This window comes from Erpetoichthys calabaricus, chromosome 5 (assembly GCF_900747795.2).
Source record: "Erpetoichthys calabaricus chromosome 5, fErpCal1.3, whole genome shotgun sequence".
Lineage (NCBI taxonomy): Eukaryota > Metazoa > Chordata > Cladistia > Polypteriformes > Polypteridae > Erpetoichthys > Erpetoichthys calabaricus.
In genome coordinates, this window is record NC_041398.2 from 29848229 (window position 1) to 29865373 (window position 17145).

Here is a 17145-nt window from a genome sequence, read left to right on the forward strand (position 1 = left end):
CCTGTTGCTGAACAGCTATAAGTTCTCTGTCGACTGCAGACACAAAAGCAGAGCCTCCATCTGATTTCATTGTATAAAACTTGAGTTGCTTCAGATTCACCACTTCTAAGAGGTTTAACCTGGACCAAATAAAAAAGATTGCAAAAGTTACTGGGTTGCCAGTGCTCAATTTTTCAGAGGCATGACCAGCAAGCTCCTTCTTTAGAATCAAACAATGCACAGGAAACAGATTTAGAAGCATACGACATGCAAACACGTGTGAATGTAAAGCTCACTCTTTTACTGCTAGTGCTGGGAATCAGAAGTGGAACAACAGCATGAAATTTTAACTTGTTAACATACCAATAGCTAATATAGCTGACTTCTATTGGCTAGATACATATTTGAGGTCAGAAAAAATGGAAATTAAATTTTATTAATGACAAAAAGCCAGAGGTACCCCCTCACCCCCCAAAAGGCTTGTGAGGCTCTGAAAAAATAATTAGCCAGTTGTGCCGGATGAACACTAGGTTTGAAAAATAGTCTAGATGAAGCATTGGTACATTTTAGTTAGTAGGACAAACCTAAAAAGCTAAAAATTATAATTTGCTAAATTAATGTTCTTCCAGAGTACATGTTAAAACAACCAGGAGGAAAACCAGTTATTGGCAATGCTTTACAGAAAGATGGTTACCCCTCTTTTCATCAGTTTCTACAAATCTGCACTTAATTCCCCACCATTTCTCCAGGTTCATTTACCTCCACATCAATCTACAATTTTAATGCTATTTTGTTTCTGAATTATTTCCAAACAACACTCAGCATTGTGCTTTTTGCGTTAATACTTTTCTGTGCTCCATTATTTACTAAGTTTAACAGTAGAATTACCAAAGCCTACGAAAAAACTCATAGATCCGTCCCACCTTAAATCGCTTCACACCTCTCCATCAGCGTCTTTTGTCCTGTAAATGTGTCAATAAGCAGCAAGCAGCATACTATCACATCCCCCCACCGTGTCAGTTGCTTAGAGTTGTATAGAGTGAGAAGTCAAGCAAAATGACACCTTTTATAAATACTATATCGTTATTTAGAACACATGCATTTTAGAGTTGTATAGAGTGAGAAGTCAAGCAAAATGACGCCTTTTATAAATACTATATCGTTATTTAGAACGCATGCATTTCATGTTTATGTAAACACATTGTTAAAACAAACGTTTGTCATATTTTAGTAATAATTGACATAATGTAGACATGAAGTGTATAATGTGTGAAGCCTGAAGTCCAAATATCAAAAACACTTTCACAAAAGGTACAAATATAACAGAACAAGTGTGCTTCTATTCAAGACTATAACTGCAGAAAAAGAACCCGCGTTAGGGTGCAACATTGACACACATTTGCTACGGCCGCTTCTGTGGCGCAACAGTATCAGCTGTTGACTGGTAATCAAAACTTCACGGGTTCGATCCTCAACGAGTCCGTTTTGAGAAGTGTGCTGCTCTTATTCTTACTATCTTAGAATGAAAACATACATTTGATTTCAGTCTGTAACAGCCAGTGTAAATTTATGATACTTGTAAAGGTTAGCTTTGTTTTTTTTAATTCAGTTGTATTCTCTTAGTCACGTTCACAATCCCACAACCCCCCCATCTGACACTGCCGTTTTCACATAAAGACGCGCTATAACAGAGGTGAACTCAGACCATGACAACGGTTCTACATGGGAACAAGAATGCATGTCGCACTTTTGCCATCACTGTACTTTGTATATGTACACGGGAAGTTCTGCAGTCTACTTGTGACTTTACGCTGTAGGAAGTAAGTAAATAAACCAAGGTAAATAAGTAAATAACATTCGATCTGGCTCTTATATACAAAGTACAGTGACGGCAGCTTCCACTTGCAGCTATAGACTCTTCAGTACGCGAGCGACTCACCACACTACTGTTTAGAGCTGGATGGTGTATTTGCTCAAAAAAAAAAAAAAAAAAAGTCTGACTGCATTCTCGTACCATTGCTTGCATACCAAAGTGTCAGCAGGAACTTTCGTGGCATTACACATGTATTTTTTGAGCATGCCCGTGTCGATCAAACACAGGAAGCTCTGCAGTCTACTTGTGACTTTATGCTGTAAGAAGTAAGTAAATAAAGTTCCAGTTCCATAGGTGATACTCCAAATATCATTATATTTTGAATAATATACAGTGGGATAAAAGGGCTTAAGGTGTCTGGTATTTTCTGAATATATTAAACATTTTCTGGAGTTTTTGAGCTTTTTTATGTTTTGCAAACATCTTTTTAATAAAAATAAATACTTATTATTACAGTTTTAGATAATTTGAATTAAAGGAACACACTTTGTTTAAAATAGTTTTGCAAAGATTTTTAGGGAATGCCAACACTTTATACAGTACAGTAAACACTATATACAATGCTGCTCTTTTAAGAGTCATATATTTATATGGTTATGAAAGTGGATTTTGACTGATTTTTCTAAGAAGATCATACAAGCCTGACAAACAATTTTCCAAGTAACTTTCTTTACCTCTCTGAGCGTGGGCCTGCCATAACTCTTAACAATGGAATGATGTCTTCAGCATAACGGCACATTGGCCCAGTGCATAGGAAGTCTATTTGCCTGCCTTCAGCATTTGGAAACTGACCATCATTTGACACAATTCCTACAACAGAAAAAAAAGACTGTCAAGCTCATTTCAGGAAATGTCGCCAAAAGTATGCATTTTCTGTCATACAGTACCTGTAGTGGGTTTATGTCCAAATATCCCATTAAAGAAAGCTGGCATGCGAATACTTCCTCCTATATCTGAGCCAATCCCAATAACTGACCCTGCACTGGCCAGAATGCAGCCTTCCCCTCCTGTAAAGAAATAACATACCTCATCAATAAATAAATACATAAAAAGCACATTAATATAGTTTACTAGTAACAGTGTTAGGTTCTTAATCTATGCTTCTATGGCATATGAATAAATTTACTAATTATTAAGACCTGCCACTATGTAGCATGTGCTTTAGTATAAGGCCCAAGACAACACCATCTCCTTGCCAAGCATTAGCATGGACCCCTAGTTTTTTAATGATATTTTTGATAATACCCCTGAAAAATGAGTGTTCTGCCAAAAACCAAGAACCTATACAAACATCACTGTAAACTTGTGGACATAGTATTCAATTATATACTGGCATTTACATACACTTGTGATTAGTGAGAAGCAGACATCCATTGTAAATAAAATGATATTGGCTCTTATTTCACTATATCAGAAGAAAATAAATGCTTAGAGGAAAACAGACAATTCAACTTAACATAACTGACTATATAATACTGTATTGATTATTTAAGTAGGAAGGCACAGTGATGCATTGGTAATGCCACTGCCTCGCAGTAAAGATCCCAGGGTTTGCGTCCTGGGTCCTCCCTGTGTGTAGCTTGTAAGTTCTGTATGTGCCTTTGGGGGTTTCCTCCCAGCGTCCAAAGACTTGCAGGTTAGCTGAATTTGCAGTTCTAAATTGGCCCTAAGGTGTTTGTTTTTTCCGGTTTAAGAGAATGTGTGTGTCTTGTCCGGGGTTTGTTTCTGCCTAGCACCTTATGTTACCTGGGATAAGGTCCAGCCCCTCGTTCCCCATGACCCTGGCCTGGATTAAGTGGATTAGAAAATGACATGACTATTTAAGTAAAACTTAGAAAATATCTAAATTTGGAGTTTTCCAAAGTTTTCACAATTCTCTGTGTAAATAAATATTGTTTAACATTGTTGAGAAATTTCACCTTAACCAGTTTTCACGTGCACCTCCATGGTCTTGTTAGTGAAAGCAAGAAAGAAAAAAAAATTACATCTACTCTATTAACTCTTCATAATTTTTAACACTTCAATAAGCCACCTCTTTTTATTTTGAATAAAAGTAATAGATTAAACTCAGTTTTAATTCATTCTGTGCTAGCAACACAAGGGTCAAAAACCATTCAGTAGATTTGTATTACATTATTAAGTTAAACTGACATTTTCTCTAAATATATGCCATGTATTGTATGGTATCTGGATGATTTAAGAGCCGAGGCAGGCAGCTTCACTGAGAACCTGAAATATGTAATGTTACAACACAGTTCTCAGGTTGTGGATTCTACCGTTATGTTTCTGTCTTTGTTCTGCTGTTATATGATGCGTACTTTAAGCTAACAAGGTCAAAGCAAATAATTTGGTCCCCTATAATCAGATACTTTTGTTGCTTTCCCAAAACTTTCCCCATTTAAACCAATTCTGACTATACTTGAACTATTCTTTTTTGGATTGTTGTTTTTTCTATTTTGCCTTTATTAATTAATTAATTTACTTGCAATTCAAATATAGCTAATTAACCTGCAACTACCAGAGCCAGTAAAATCACTTTTGTAATTAACAGTTTGATGCTTACTAACTTCTATTAATTTACTGTCACTATTTCGCCCCCCCCCCCAAGTCACAAAGGGGCATGCCACTTCACACTTCACAAATGTACCATTCCTCCTATTAAAATTGTGTGCATCAGCTCACAATTGTATTTTTTACTAACCATAAATAATACACAGCCATTTTCAAAATGCCCTGGAGGTAGTTTCCTCAAAGCATTTTAATGAAAGAGGGATTTAGAATTGACTGTTAGAGTGTGATACCAAGTTAAGGAGTGCTGCAGCACCCTCAGGGTACACTTTTAGACTTGCTGCATTTACCAGTCCTCTTCAAATCTATTTGCTTATTCTGCCACCAGGAACAGACTCACCTGAACTTCCTCCCACAATCCTGTCAAGGCTGTAAGGATTGTTGCTCCTGCCATATACATTGTTGCTTGATTCTATCCACATACACACTTCACTGCAGTTAGTCACTCCCAAAGGGATGGCTCCTGCCCGCTTCACCAGAGACACAACAGCAGCATCAAACTGGGCCACAAGAGAGCGCCGGTTTACTAGCCCAGAGGAATTTGGCATCCCTGGTGAAATAAATAAACAAATAAAAGGTTTAAGGCAAATATCCAGCAGTGTTGATCAATGTACCCTGTATTTAGCATGTTGATTCAGTTTCCACACCATTTATTTAGCATAATGTACCATGTGGTAGTCTAGACACACATGAGAAGAGGACACTTTAAATCAAGCAATCTTCATTTTACACAGAAACGTTCCACAGTTGAAACCATCCCATGTCACTTAATACCCTCACTACATATATTTGTATATGTAAAATACATAGACATACACATCTTGTTATCTCCACTCATGGAGATTTCCATTCAAGTATTGAAGAGACATATATCTTATTACTGTTGGAGATGTCGGATCAGCTTTCAAAGGGCTGCAGGTGCAAGCTATCACTAAACATTAAGAAAGCTATCAACAAGTGTGGATTCTGAAGTCCAAGTATGTGGCACTCTCAAAAACATCCACCTCAGGTCTAACTGCTGCTGCCCTTTGGAAAGGGCTGTACCAGCAGTTTAGTAACCTACTGCCCATGGCTTTTCTAGTCCATTATTTAAACAAAAAAGCTTGACTTGTTCAAAAAGCAGGAAAGACAGGAGTGGTTTCAGGCTCTAACAAAGATGAAAATATAAATTATCAATGAACACCATTTCAAAATAAGGCTCAATGACAAAAAAAAAATCTGAAATGGAAAGTGAGCAATACCCTGCAAAGCAAAAGCCTCCTTCACAGTGACTGGAACACCCAACAGGGGATACTTTTCTTCCAGAGATGCTTCATCCTCACTCTCTTCTGCAAGTAGTCTATCTACCTGCTCAGCCTCCTGCAAGGCTAATGTGAATCTGTAAGAACAGAAAGCAGCAGAAAGGTGTAAACATCTGGGTGAGATCTGCTGATATCAATGCTATGAACAGCACAAGCCATTAGTGAATTCAGATTCTGCATTAAGAGAAGAGTTTTATATCTTCCAGTCTCATACTTGACTAGCCCACATTGCAGCACTTATAGTTTTGCTGCCTTTCTGGACAGGGACACATCTAGGGACCTAGCTCCACATTATCTAGCATCATGGTACCTATTGCTAGGTCACTGACACTAAACACACAGCTTTCCAAGCCTGCCATTCATGTCAGAGCATCTTACGTTTTAGCTTCAAGTGCTTAGCCTGTGCACCATACAAGAGTTGTTTATTCACACCTGTCCTTGACAACAGCATTCACCTCAGGGTTCACCTCCTCAATACGGCTGATGTAAGTCTGCACCACTTCCACACAGGGAACCTAGGTGTAAAGAGAGTTAAAACCATGACACATGCTACAAAAGAACAAATGGCTCTTATTTCAAAATTTTATATTTAACATCCCTCATATACTTTAATAGTAATACTGGTCAAAGAACATAAAGTAAGTTATTATGTGAATAAAAATAAGAAAACCATAACTACTACAGACAGAGCACCCAACAAAAGGCATTATGAAAAGAAAGGACTGGCATATGGTGATAAGGTTATAAAATGGGAATGAGGCTTCGCTCCAAAACAGACAGGTGTAACCCCACCCCCAAGTGCACTGCTTTAATGTGTAACATTTTTTTTTCTTTTTAATATATTTTCTGCTAGTAGAATCAGAATACTGAACATACTATTTCCATTGCCACTATTTAGTCCATTTTGCAAACACTTTTATTTTTATAGGTTTTAGCCAATTACACTCCAAAATGTTTGTCATGTTTGCTCTAATGCATCTAGCATACAGCAAAATAATTATTTAATTTATGCTAGCAAACTAAAAGGCCCTTGCCATTGTGTTCAGTTGTGAAAGGTGCTGTACAACAAAGATTGATATATTTCATTTTGGTTATAGTTAAAATCAGGTTTAATTCATCTTGGATTGATATGCTTATTCTTATTTAAAAAGGAAACATGTAAAGACGACCAGAAGAACTTATCTGGTGATTTCGATAAAAAAAAAAATCACTACTGTAGCTACTGTAACACAGAATGAATTCATTGTTTGAATGTAGAATAGTGTTATTAGTCCTTTTAAAAAAAAAAAGCCCCCCTCCCAAAGAATGTATACTTTGAAATGACACTTCATAAAAGAGACTTACTGCATTTGAACAGCTATTTATATGCACGGATGTTTTGTTACATTGTTTGCTAAATAGTATTATTTATAATGACAACCCCAATTCCAAAAAAGTTGGGACACTGTGTAAAATGTAAATAAAAACAGAATGCAATAATTTGCAAACCTCATAAACACAAATAGTCACAATAGAACAAAGAAAACATATTAGATTATTACATTTTACTATTTCATGAAAAATATTAGCTCATTTGGAATTTGATGGCAGCAAAACATCTCAAAATGGCTAAGGGTGTATACAGGTTTTAGAGTAGCACAGGCTCGTATCCAGACAATGTCTTTTTCAGGGAAGGCCTTGCATATTTCAGCAAGACAAAGCTGCATCTATTATAACATCATGGCTTCGTAGTAGAAGAGTCCCGGTGTTAAACTGGCCTGCCTGCAGCCCTGACCTTTCACCAATTTAAAACACTTTGTGCAACATGAAACGAAAAATTCAACAAAGAACACAGGAATGTTGAACAGCAAGAATCCTACATCAGACAAGAATGGGGCAACATTCCTCTCTCAAACGTCCAGCAACTGGTCTCCTCCATTCCCAGACATTTATAGACTATTGTTAAAAGAACAGGAGATGTTACACAGTGGTAAACATGGCCCTGTCCCAACTTTTTTGGGACGTGATGCTGCCATCAAATTGAAAATGACCTTACTCTTTTCTTAAAATGGTACATTTTCTCACTTTTGACATTTGATACGTTTTCTGTGTTCTACTGTGAATAAAATATGGGATTATGAGATTTGCAAATCTTTGTATTGTTTTTATTTACATTTTACACAGTGTCACAACTTTTTTGGAATTGGGTTGTAGTCCTAAATGTGCACAATAAATAATATTCCCATGAACAGATATCTTTTGTTACTGAAATTTTCTATCAATAGTATTTGATAAGAAATATAATAGCTTTGATTGAACGTAACAAAAATGAACTAAGTTTTAACTGGTATAACTGAAATGATCAATGATCCTGAAGTACTTGTAACAGATACAAAGGAGAGCACCAAGTTAAATGCTTTTCATTTGAATGCTCCTAAATGATTATTTCACTGTTTATTTGAATGAATGTTTATTTCAATAGATGAGAGATCAATTCATGAATAACATAAAACAGTGCACAGGACAACTGCCTCACAAATCCAGCACACTTGATTCAAATACCATTCCCACTCATTGTCCATGTGGCGTTTGCATGCTCTTTTCATCTCTGGGTGGGTGGTTCTCCCTGTGGTATTATTCTCCACTAAAAAGGGTAAAGTGTTGCACTTTACTATAATGCAGACAGTATCTAGATTACTTTTAAATAACAGAGTTATTGTCTCCATGTGGAGCATGCAGCTCATATTGGTAATCTGCTCTGCTACCTTTTTTGTTGGTAAGCTACTTTTTTCCTGTCACGAGTCTTTAAAATTACAGTCATTTTCTTGAAGCAATGAACATGGAACCAGGTCTAATGCCACTTTGAGAGAATGCATACGCATGCTGCAAAAGACTTATCAGTTGTAAGGTGAATCTGATTCCTGTTACAGGAATGGACTTATACAACTGAATTTATTAAGGAAGGTGAGTGTCACTAATATGGAATAATTTTGTAATGCATTTGCCATGACAGTTTAATACAGCAAGTTGTCAATTCCTACTTCAAATGCAATAGTCTTCTTATATAATACACTACCATGGCTGTCCGTTTGTCTATCCAGGATTTTAAATCACCTGTAGCTCGCAAACCATTTGACTTATTGACTTGGAATTTGGTACACATAGACTACGTGACTTCTACTGTCTGTTTTCGAGGTGATGATTTTTATTACTCTTTATTTTTATTTTATTGTAGAATCAACTCTCGGCAGCGTGAAGCTGGGCGGCTGTGTAACGCATGTGTATGGGCACCGTTCTCATCCCTACCACCTTCACCATTGCATCCCCTACTTCTTCATATCTTAAATCATTCTTGAGGCAGATTGAACACTTAAGTGCCAGCTTAAGTGAATAATTAAGAAAAACGTACTGTCGTGGCGAAAACTCATCACCAGAAGGCTTTTTACCTGAAATAAAGGCTATTAGGAGTCTTGGGATTGGCATACAGAGTCTACAGTTTTATTGCAATAAAATAAGCATAATAATAATAAAAATAACAAGGACTCAACCCAATACGGCCAAACTGAGCTGAGCCTCGAACAGTTAAAAATCCAAAACTTATATATCATTTTCTTATCACTTTGTCCTTGCTCAATTAGCTCATTCTGCACCTGGCTTTACTGTCCATTGTTTTCTCTAGGTTTCTGTTCTGCTTATTTTGATTGGTCTAAGGCTGGGCAGATGGCTTCCTCTTACCATCTTTGGGCTTTTCTTATGTCATTTCCTATCTTCTCCGACCTCGCTCAAATTAGCTCATTTGCTCATCTTCTCCGACTCCCCTCTACCTCTGTCCGGCCTCCCGTTTACTCCTGTCCGGCCGAACTTTGAGTTCCCATGGGAACCCTTATTATCTCCTGACTTCACTGCAGCTGGCCCCTCAGTATTTCTACTTGTCTATTGTTCACTTCTAGTTAGTTTTTTTCTTATTTCTGTAACTGGTCAAGGCCTTAATTCCATACATGGGTTTCCTCTTGTCATTTCCTTTCTTAAGCCTTCCAAACTTTTTTTATATAATGGTGGCCTGAAGCTTAAGCTTTGATTTAAAAGAAATATAGCATGTGCCTTTATTTAATCATCTGCTTGGCATGCTTGGTTTACATTTAATTTCTTTACTTAGGTTAAATGCTAGTATTACTAATTTTCTAAACTTATTTATGTTAGAACATATTTTGTCATTTTCCTTGCATTACATCACCTGACCTTGGTAGCAAGGCCTTCTTGCCATCTTTTCTCTGTGGTATCATTCTTTTAGCTTCCTATCTTTGGACACGGGTGTTCTCAATCTTCTTTTCCTTATCTGTTCTTTCCCACACTAGCAATTCTGCTGTAAGCTTAAAAAATAATGCAAAATGACTGATTTCTTAATTAACTATTTACTTGACCAATCTTATTTCCTTAACATTCTAATCTGTGCATAATCTAATGTTTTAGAAGCTTTTAATTACTTTTTATGGCTCTTTATGTTAATTTGCTATTTTCATGCTAATATAAACAATTTTCCTTCTTCCTCCTTTCCTTACTAAGTAATTGCAACACAAAAACTGACTTAATCAGTTTTAATGTGAAAAGATGCTGACAAAAGAAGAGAAGATGCTGCTAGGGTGGAGAAAACAAGAGCTGCTCAGGAAGCAACAAGCGCATCAACCTCTGAGCAAACAAATGATAAACGTACAGAGAAAGGAAAACTAGGAATGCTCAAGTCAAGTGTATTCACTGCATGTTATCGTGCAGTGCGCCGCTACTGGTAGTTAAATATTTTCCTCAATATTATAATAAAAGTGGAGTATTTTTAAACTAACTAGTATTGTGGGAGTTCTGATGAACTCTGATTAGTTTTGGTATAATCATCACATAGTGACTGGGAGTGATTATGGTAAGGTATGTAGAGTTGGTGCTTAGGAGAGAAGAAGATAAGTAAGGGGTGCGAGTTGATAGAATAAAAGTGGATCATTGCCCAATTAGAGCTTATATTTAGCCACTTCAAGTTTGGCTTGAATGAACTTGACATTTTTTTATTATTCCTCATTCTGAAGACTACCTGTAGAATTGTTTTTTTTTTGGTACCTTGATAGCTTTAAGGTATGGAATACTGTAGCAAAGTTTAACTGCAAGTTTATTGCATGGCTTGTTTAATAAGCAGAGTAATTGTACCCCATAATAATTAGGACTTTTTCTTATTGTTAATAATTCACATTTTCCTGGCTGCTTAAAATTTTAGCTGTACCTATTTATTTAACTGTTAGACAGCAAACTCTTTTTCGTTGCCATTGTTCAGTGTTGAGCCTTTTCATTGGACACTCCAAGAACCCCTAGGTCTCTATCAGTGAGACAAATGTAAATCATCTAGGAACACTGGTAAATCCCAAAATACTTGTAATTTAAGGTAACTGGTGATTCCAAACTGGCCCTGTGTTGGGACATGAGTGAGTGGACCATGCTGACAGCACAGGCACTATTACCTTATATATAGAAGAATGGTGGTGATGGTGTTAGTAGTAGTAGTACTGACATGTGTACAGCATAGGGTGTAATCTTTACTAGCATTCAACAAGTCACAGCTAGCACCATAATAAACATAAATTCATAACTTTATTTAAACATACATTATGTATACAGAAAACAATTATTGGTATTTAATTACCTTCTACACTGCTAAAGTAACCATTTCAAATGTATAGGTTTCCATACTTTAAAATGTTATTTTAATACTTATGATTTTACTGTGTACATACAGTAATGCTGATAAGACAAATCTAAGTTATATTATCTTCGCTGGGGTAGACAGCAATGCTTGATTACTCCAAACTGTTATATTTGCCCCAGGGCACTCAAGTAATAGTAGTAATTATTAATTTATTCTGATTCTGTATTGTCATCCCAAGAAGTACATCAAGCTGTTTATCTTTTAGACTGTTTCCTAAACCTTTAATTTATGACCATATAAAGTTCTGTGTCATTTTGTTAATCCTGAAGTATGCCCTAAGTAAAGCAATTAGGCCAACTAGCTTGTGTGGAGACATTGGGCATACAATGTTGTGCTTTATTTCCATTCCTTGAAATGTCACCTGATTTTACAACACTGTGTACTTCATACTTCCTATCATGCCATATCCTGTATTCTTTAAACCTGTGAGATGATATGTGTAGTGTAAAATATGAAGGATTTTTGCATTTCTTTTTCTACATTCATCTCAATCTGCTGAACAGATAAGGCCTCTGATGCATATTTGCTCCTACATTGGCTATTTGAGGTTCTCATATAGATGTGTCAAGTCTGTAGTCCAGAATCGGTGGACAGGCTGTGATCGGTTCAGTACTAAACATCCTGCAGTCCCAAATAATTCAAGCCACCATAGGTAAACCATAAAGTAACACAGGGAACTCAAACATGTAATAAATAACTATGTAAATTGTGCCATTATTATATTTAATAGGGAAAATGGAGCTGCATCTGATATTGCCCACTATACAGTGGTGTGAAAAACTATTTGCCCCCTTCCTGATTTCTTATTCTTTTGCATGTTTGTCACACAAAATGTTTCTGATCATCAAACACATTTAACCATTAGTCAAATATAACACAAGTAAACACAAAATGCAGTTTTTAAATGATGTTTTTTATTATTTAGGGAGAAAAAAAATCCAAACCTACATGGCCCTGTGTGAAAAAGTAATTGCCCCCTTGTTAAAAAATAACCTAACTGTGGTGTATCACACCTGAGTTCAATTTCCGTAGCCACCCCCAGGCCTGATTACTGCCACACCTGTTTCAATCAAGAAATCACTTAAATAGGAGCTGCCTGACACAGAGAAGTAGACCAAAAGCACCTCAAAAGCTAGACATCATGCCAAGATCCAAAGAAATTCAGGAACAAATGAGAACAGAAGTAATTGAGATCTATCAGTCTGATAAAGGTTATAAAGCCATTTCTAAAGCTTTGGGACTCCAGCGAACCACAGTGAGAGCCATTATCCACAAATTGCAAAAACATGGAACAGTGGTGAACCTTCCCAGGAGTGGCCGGCCGACCAAAATTACCCCAAGAGCGCAGAGACGACTCATCCGAGAGGTCACAAAAGACCCCAGGACAACGTCTAAAGAACTGCAGGCCTCACTTGCCTCAATTAAGGTCAGTGTTCACGACTCCACCATAAGAAAGAGACTGGGCAAAAACGGCCTGCATGGCAGATTTCCAAGACGCAAACCACCGTTAAGCAAAAAGAACATTAGGGCTCGTCTCAATTTTGCTAAGAAACATCTCAATGATTGCCAAGACTTTTGGGAAAATACCTTGTGGACTGATGAGACAAAAGTTGAACTTTTTGGAAGGCAAATGTCCCGTTACATCTGGCGTAAAAGGAACACAGCATTTCAGAAAAAGAACATCATACCAACAGTAAAATATGGTAGTGGTAGTGTGATGGTCTGCGGTTGTTTTGCTGCTTCAGGACCTGGAAGGCTTGCTGTGATAGATGGAACCATGAATTCTACTGTCTACCAAAAAATCCTGAAGGAGAATGTCCGGCCATCTGTTCGTCAACTCAAGCTGAAGCGATCTTGGGTGCTGCAACAGGACAATGACCCAAAACACACCAGCAAATCCACCTCTGAATGGCTGAAGAAAAACAAAATGAAGACTTTGGAGTGGCCTAGTCAAAGTCCTGACCTGAATCCAATTGAGATGCTATGGCATGACCTTAAAAAGGCGGTTCATGCTAGAAAACCCTCAAATAAAGCTGAATTACAACAATTTTGCAAAGATGAGTGGGCCAAAATTCCTCCAGAGCGCTGTATAAGACTCATTGCAAGTTATCGCAAACGCTTGATTGCAGTTATTGCTGCTAAGGGTGGCCCAACCAGTTATTAGGTTCAGGGGGCAATTACTTTTTCACACAGGGCCATGTAGGTTTGGATTTTTTTTTCTCCCTAAATAATAAAAACCACCATTTACAAACTGCATTTTGTGTTTACTTGTGTTATATTTGACTAATGGTTAAATGTGTTTGATGATCAGAAACATTTTGTGTGACAAACATGCAAAAGAATAAGAAATCAGGAAGGGGGCAAATAGTTTTTCACACCACTGTATGCACGGGTAAGAGAGGTCAACCATGAAAGTACGTTTCTTTGCATTTTGTTTTTCTTTTTTCTTAGTGGCAATTTTATGAAATGGACTCACATTAACACTAAGCGAAGACATTAACAAAACTTTTATTGCCAAATTACAAGAAGCACCCTTGCAGTCAGGGCCTGATTAGGTTATTTGAGCTGATGCAGTTTTTTTTTGACTTCATAATATCATAATCAAACTTGGACTTAAACACGTTTTTGTGTTCAAATAACCAAAGATAATATCTTTTTTAAAAAAACAATATTTGGAGTATATTGAATAAAGGCAAATTATGTTTAAATTCCAGGTTGCAAAGAAACATCTCCATTTTTAGCCATATATTTTTGACAAGTATACCTATACCTGCACTTTTATATTTTCGTTGGAAATGGTGAAGGTGGGAGGAATAGTAATTGGGCATTAAAAAGTTACTGTTACGACACTGGAAAATTTGCATCGCAAATGATGGTATGTAGAAAAGTGATGCAATTTGTTTTTCAGATCCTTAATAAATGAGAGTTAAAAAAAGTGCAGAAACTTTTGAATGTCCCGTGTAGATTTATTTATCCAGTGTATTCTTTGGAATTTCCTAAAGCAGCCATTAAGACTGTAAACCTGGATAATTCAGATCACAGCTGGAGTTTAAAAAAAAAACAAAAAATAAAATCTGGAGTTTAAAAAAAATAAATAAATAAAACTTGTAAGTCTACAAAGGAGGAGGATTACAAGGCATTATTATGTACCACGCTAATGGTACTACCAAAATAGACTGGCAGAGCTTTTTTTTTTTTTTTTTGATCAAAATAGTGTTTTTGGTATTATGCGCCATTTTATTTTTATCTAAGTTATCAATTATAAGCTTCCTTTTAAGTGTGACACCAAAGATTAAGGAAATCCATTTAAAAATTCTCAGAGGGAGATTTTAAGGCAGAGATTTAGATTGGACCTTTTGTGAGGAATATATTGAAAAAAGAGATCATCTGTTTTATGTATGCAAATTTGCTCAAATCTTTTGGAAGGACAAACATCATTGGTTATTTCAAAAGATTCTCAGATTCAAAGAATTCAACACAGGGAATACAATTTGGTCTTATGTAAGGAAAGAAAATAAACTCTAATTAGTCAATAATACAATCATTATTTTAGGAAAACTCTTTTTACATAAACTAGATTTATGAAAGTTACGCTATACTTTATTTCCTTTCATGAGGAACAGTGTCAATTCTGCTTATCCCGGCAATATAAGAAGAAAAAAAATGGCAGTCAATTTCTTAGTTTGGGGTTAATGAACATGACCTATTAAAAACACTAACACTGAAAGAGATAAGTCATCAGACCTACTCAATAACATTATGACACAAACTGTATGTCCACTTAATAAGTAGGTCCAATATATAAAAAAGGAGATTTGTCATGCTTACCCTGGTATTATAGCAGGCTTTAACTAGAAAAAAAGTTGATAGAACTACTTAATAAAATCATTTTATTTTATTTCCATTTGATCTAAATAAGCTGCTCCTAATTTAAACCAAATGTGTAGATCTATTGAAGAACTTTCTTAGTTCTGAACTGATCATAAAGTACATCAAAAAGTAAATTTTTATGCTAAGTTTTTCACCTAAATAAAATTAAATCTACTTAAATATAAGCTGTGTTTACTTTTGTTTATTTTGTTTTAATTTAAAAAAAGCAATTCATAAAAAAACATTACTGCACAGCTATTACTTCAATAGCTACTTATACTTAACACAGTTAAGAATATGGAAAACGTTCTTCATTTCTTTTTGATCGGACTTAACTGTGTAATCTAAAGCATTACTTTGTATGTTGTGAAGGAAACAAAGAAGATAAGTACTCTGATGTAGGGTGGGCAACATATTTGGCAAAAAAGTATCACTACGAGGTTCCACAAAAACTCAAAACCAACGGCATCTGATGAGAATCCGTTCACTAAAACTCTTCAACTTTCTTTTCAAATGTACAAAGGTGTGGGGACACCGTGGAACACGCGGCAATATACTGTCAAAAAAGAGGAGGTCCTTTATTCAAAATAATATAATTTATGCAAATATGTTGTACATAATACTTGCTTATTTTAAGTTTAAAATCAGCTTATTTAAATTGTGTAAAATGGGAGTATTCCGTTTTTTTGGAGTTTGTTTTCCCCAAGTATTCATTTGGAGTAAGATCAACATAAAATAAGTGAGTAACGACAACAGTCCTGTTAAAAGGAAACAATTTAATGGTTTTGTTTCAATGTCATTTAATTGTGTTATTGTGACGTCTAAGAAATGGATGTCTAGACGCAATTATCAGCAAGCATTTCTAAGTAAAAAAAACTTATAAACTATATGCATAAACATCCCCTTTAATCTATCTTTCCCTTCTTTATCTCTTCCTTATTCTTTCTTTTATTTCTACAATGTATATTTCACATTCTGCCTGAAGCCTTTATTTTTAACTTAATAAATGATCTGTTCCATTATTGTTGTGTTTTGCATTGGTATTGTATAAATAAAAATAATTTTAAAACGTTATGCTTTGGTTCAACAGGCGCAGGCTACTACCCCTCCGGGTACGGACCCAAGATTGCTTTACCGGGATCCCCGTGCATATGACTTGGCAGGGGTGTGCTATTCAAATGACGAAAAACCGGCCCCCTCCGACCGCTTTACTAAAGCTGTACTCTCTTTAAAGAACATGTCAAATAGTTCTGCAGGCAGAAAAGAAAGGATAGGCGCAGGAATGACAACGGGGCAAAGAAGTCGAAACACATTTAAAGTGTAAAACTACATCTCCCACAAGCTCTCAAGGCCGCACTTTTTCCTGGCCGGGCACCTGCGGCTCACGGTCAAGGTAACCTACCTCCCTCCGTCGAATCCGACGAGCGAGCTCTACTGCCGGCAAGAGAAGCAAAGGATGTTTGGCAGGAGGGATCCGAAGCTGCGAACATCGTTTTGTTGCAGATGTAAAAAAGATAAAGACGGACAGAAATAACTGGGAAGCATAGCGTAAAAATCTCGCTAGCCACCGCTCTAGACTGGAAGCAGCCATCGCGTCGCAAAGAAGCGCATGACCAGACGAGTGTCGAGGCCACGCCCATAGTATGTTTTCCGCGGACCTCACATAGCCAATCACAAAACCCTGCTGTGATCGGGATTCAAATTGTGCAATAGATGTTTCTTATGTCTTGTTTTACAATCCTCCCATTTAATGATATTATACATCATGCTGAAGTTATATCTGTGCATATCGTGTAAAGTCATTGGCTCGGATGTAGCATTACCAGCATTAC

The 17145-nt window shown here is 36.4% G+C and overlaps 1 protein-coding gene across 1 annotated transcript in view; it reads right to left on the reverse strand.

Moving 5' to 3' along the window:
• faah2b (fatty acid amide hydrolase 2b) overlaps positions 1-16937 on the reverse strand; it is a 32698-nt gene extending 15761 nt beyond the window's left edge. Inside the window, exons 1-7 of the mRNA XM_051928516.1 lie at positions 16716-16937; positions 6154-6236; positions 5662-5798; positions 4761-4970; positions 2740-2859; positions 2527-2662; positions 2-119 (exon numbers count right to left, since the gene is read on the reverse strand). Coding sequence (XP_051784476.1) covers positions 2-119; positions 2527-2662; positions 2740-2859; positions 4761-4970; positions 5662-5798; positions 6154-6236; positions 16716-16904 — 993 coding nt within the window. The 5' untranslated portion in view covers positions 16905-16937. The remainder of the gene's footprint in view (position 1; positions 120-2526; positions 2663-2739; positions 2860-4760; positions 4971-5661; positions 5799-6153; positions 6237-16715) is intronic.
• Between the last annotated feature and the right edge of the window lie 208 nt (positions 16938-17145).